Below are 3,461 nucleotides of genomic sequence, written 5' to 3' on the forward strand. Positions count from 1 at the left end.
CCAGCAAGCAAGAAACGCTAGAGTTATTTTTCAAAACCTGGTAAATTTGATCATCAAAATAAATCATAAAATTCATTTTTGGGTAAGTTCCGACGCGCACGAAAGGTGAACCGACTATTCTGAAAGTCAGTTTTTTATTAGGAAACTTCATTTCATAAATGCGTGCAAATAAATCATGGGGTCAATTCTATTTAATGAGAAATCGGTAGGGTAAAAGTGAATTTCCCTCCATCCATATATACTTTTTGCAGCATAGATACAAGCAATCATTATGCTGCTATGCCTGTACAACACAGTAGGATTACAGGCGTGTTCAAGATCTGGTGTTATCACGTTGATCTCCGGAAGTCCCTCCTCTGTCACCTCGCTAGCTACAGCCCTCGAATGGTATCTCTTAGAATCCTACGCGATGGTGGAAAGTCATTTCAAGTGACATCTGTGGTTCGTTGGTAGCTACGTCATCATTCATCATCTTAACACTCCTTTGAGGAATACGATCTTCAACTACCCAAATGTTCGTGTGCGGCTAATTTTAGACCCGTTCACTTCGGCTCAGTAGCGCCTATTAGACGGAGAGTTAGGGACGCCCGCAGCCGCGGACGAGCTTCGGCCGCGGGGAGGCGCCGGACGTGGGCGGCAGGCGAATGGTGCGCGGACCTTTGTTGCCGGCTGCGGAGCCGACGAGAAAAGGGTCGGAGGCAGAAAAGGGAGAATAATTCTTATTCTGAAGTTAGTTCTTCGAGATATACCGTTCCGGTAGTACGTAACGAACCTACGGGTGAAAAGGCTCGGAACCCAGCGGAAAAGGAAAGCGCAGCACTCTTAGGAGGCCGGCGATTGTCGAGAGCGAGTGTGGAGCTCCGACCGTTCCTAACTGTACGTTTAGGTTTACGAAAGTTTCTCTTTTCAGTCCCCGGGATAGGGTAGAGTGCTATTGTCGGCGTAGGCGCAGTCGTTGTCGCAGGCCGGGTGCTCGCGGACCACAGTGCAGTGTTGCCACGCTGCTGATGTCGGAACGCCGGCAGCGCACAATCTAGGAACTGAGATTTAGTTACCTCCTGGGTAGTTATTAAGGTATATAGTGTTGTGCGATGTAGCGGAACAGTTTCAACATAACCACAAGTTTGCACCCAACAGTTCAATCATGTCACCTCACTGGTAGAGCCACACAGTCACGACAAGGTCGCGTGTAGAAATTGGAAAAACGGACAGGTGCGGGCTCCGCCACGCCCGACACGATCGGAAACAGCCGCGATCCTCTCTCCCACTAAACTCTCCTGCCGCTTGGTTGCGTGCCACTACGGAGACCCTTCTGGAGAACTACGCAGCAGAACAGCACTCCTCTCTTTCTACTATCTGAATAACTCCCCTGTCCTCTCTGCTCCTGCTACTCAGTCGCTCATCTAACGCGACGCATCGGGAGAGTCGCGTCTCTTTCTTTCCGCCTCCCCGGTGAAGCGGACTACGCGCAGCACCACGGACTACTGCTACTAAGTAGTCTACTACGTAGTCTGCTCCCGCCCCATCCGGGCTGTCCAAGCACCCGGCTCCCGAGGGAGTACTAACCGCGGTGCAGTGAGCTCTAGCTCACAAACACATTTCTCTGAGAGGAACTTCTGTTCCTCTCTCGCACATCATCCACCCCTTGTTGAAGACGCGCGGTCTCCGCGCGCTCAGTGAACCGACGCTGTTCCTCTTGGCGGCGTTCGGCTTCCCTTGCTCGGCGCGATGCGACAGGGCGAAGGCCGTACTCCGCGGCTGCTGGAGCTGTTTCTTGCGGGAGTGTTTCTCGACCTCTATTGACATTAGTAGGCCTGGTACAACTTGACTCTGTGGTTGCGTCAGCCTGTAGTCGAGGGAGCGCCGTACCTATATGCACTTCCTCTTCCGGTAAGTCCAAGACCTTGAACTGGTTTCGCGTCACTTGGCGCACTTCGTTTGTCACCAAATCCCGAGCCTTGTACGTAACGCCATTCGGGTAGCCCTGTGTGATAACCCACGGCCCGGCGAATCGCGGAGTAAATTTGGACGGGTAGTTCGCTTTCTCCCGGGGTGATAAACTGACAGCAACTATTGTCCCTACCGGAACCCTAACATTATTCTCGTTCAGCAGCTTCCTTCGTCGCACTTCTTCCTTCATGTGAGCTTCATGTACGCTCACACGCGCATTCCATAGACGGTGTAGCCACAGCTTCGACGTTGGATCCAAACGAGGTTCATCGAGATGCCGCTGCACCGGCAGAATCGCTTCTCGCCCGTGAGTCAAGAAGAATGGCGAAAAGCCTGTAGCCATATGCGGGGTTGAATTGTGTGCCAGCGCTACTGCCGGCAGGTAGACGTCCCAGTTGTCTCCAGCCTCATTCACCAGTGCAGCGAGGGCTTTCCGCAGTGTCCTCATGAAGCTCTCAACAATCGAATTACCCCGAGGATAGTACGGGGTGCTGTACATTTTCTTTATCCCCAAGCTTACACAGAAATCACGTAACACGGCTGCCACGAACTGCGGTCCATTGTCTGACAGCACGGCCGCTGGCACCCCGTGTTGTGGCACCCATCGATCTCTTAAACACGATACGACGTCCCCGACCTCGGCCTTTCGCAATGCTGTAAGCTCAACCCACCTTGTAAAATGGTCGATAAGGACCAATATAATGGTCGCGCCTTTCGCCGTCTTTGTAAGTGGACCAAAGAGATCCATTGCTACTACCTCCCCTGGCCAACCTCTAGGTAACGTTTGCATCGGGAATGTACGGGGACCGCTCCTAGCCTGCTGCCAACACTGCACACACGTCGCCAGCACCCTTTTCACATCCACATCCATAGAACCCCAAAGATACCTTTCTCTAAGTTTCGCCAGCGTCTTTTTCCTTCCGAAATGTCCTGAATACTTCCCCGCGTGCATCCTCTGTATCACCGGTGTCCTCAGGTGAACAGGCATGTGAACCCGATCTGGCTTTCCATCATTGGTTCGCAGACAGAGCACCCCTTCGTTGAGCACAGGCATGTAGCCTGCTGCTCTCACCCAGTGCGGCAGTCGTGCTCCAGGCATTCCGTCTAAATGTTGGCGCAGGCTAAGTGTTTCTGGACACACTGCCTGGGCGTCCCGGATGGTGGTCTCTCCCGGATGTGCCATCTCACGTTCCGTGCTCTCCGCACAATCTCCTCTCAAGGCAACCACTCGTCTTGCCTTTGACATGAGCTCTTCACCCCTTGTTGAAAAGGCCTTCTGCTGTCCCCAGCAGAGCTGGCAGCGCTCGGCATCGCTCACCATTGCACACACGGGATCATGATGCATTGTGGGGTGTGGGCTGGGGGCCTCTCCAACTGGGTACCGAGAGAGCGCATCCGGCACAGCGTTGCAGCGGCCCGCGCGATGCTGCAAATCAAAGGCAAATTCCTGTAGCCGCAAAACCCAGCGCGCAATTCTTGTAGACTTACCTGCTTGATTGCGAAGCCACAGC

The 3,461-nt window shown here is 53.3% G+C and overlaps 1 protein-coding gene across 1 annotated transcript; it reads left to right on the forward strand.

Annotated features, from left to right (window-relative positions):
- The first annotated feature begins 1,085 nt into the window (after positions 1-1,085).
- On the forward strand, positions 1,086-3,461 carry CSUI_001481 (uncharacterized protein). The gene has a single exon (XM_068061687.1). The coding sequence runs from the start codon at positions 2,652-2,654 to the stop codon at positions 2,928-2,930; it is 279 nt and encodes a 92-aa protein (XP_067926337.1). The 5' UTR covers positions 1,086-2,651; the 3' UTR covers positions 2,931-3,461.

The sequence above is a fragment of the Cystoisospora suis genome, assembly GCF_002600585.1.
Source record: "Cystoisospora suis strain Wien I chromosome Unknown contig_592, whole genome shotgun sequence".
Taxonomy (NCBI): domain Eukaryota; phylum Apicomplexa; class Conoidasida; order Eucoccidiorida; family Sarcocystidae; genus Cystoisospora; species Cystoisospora suis.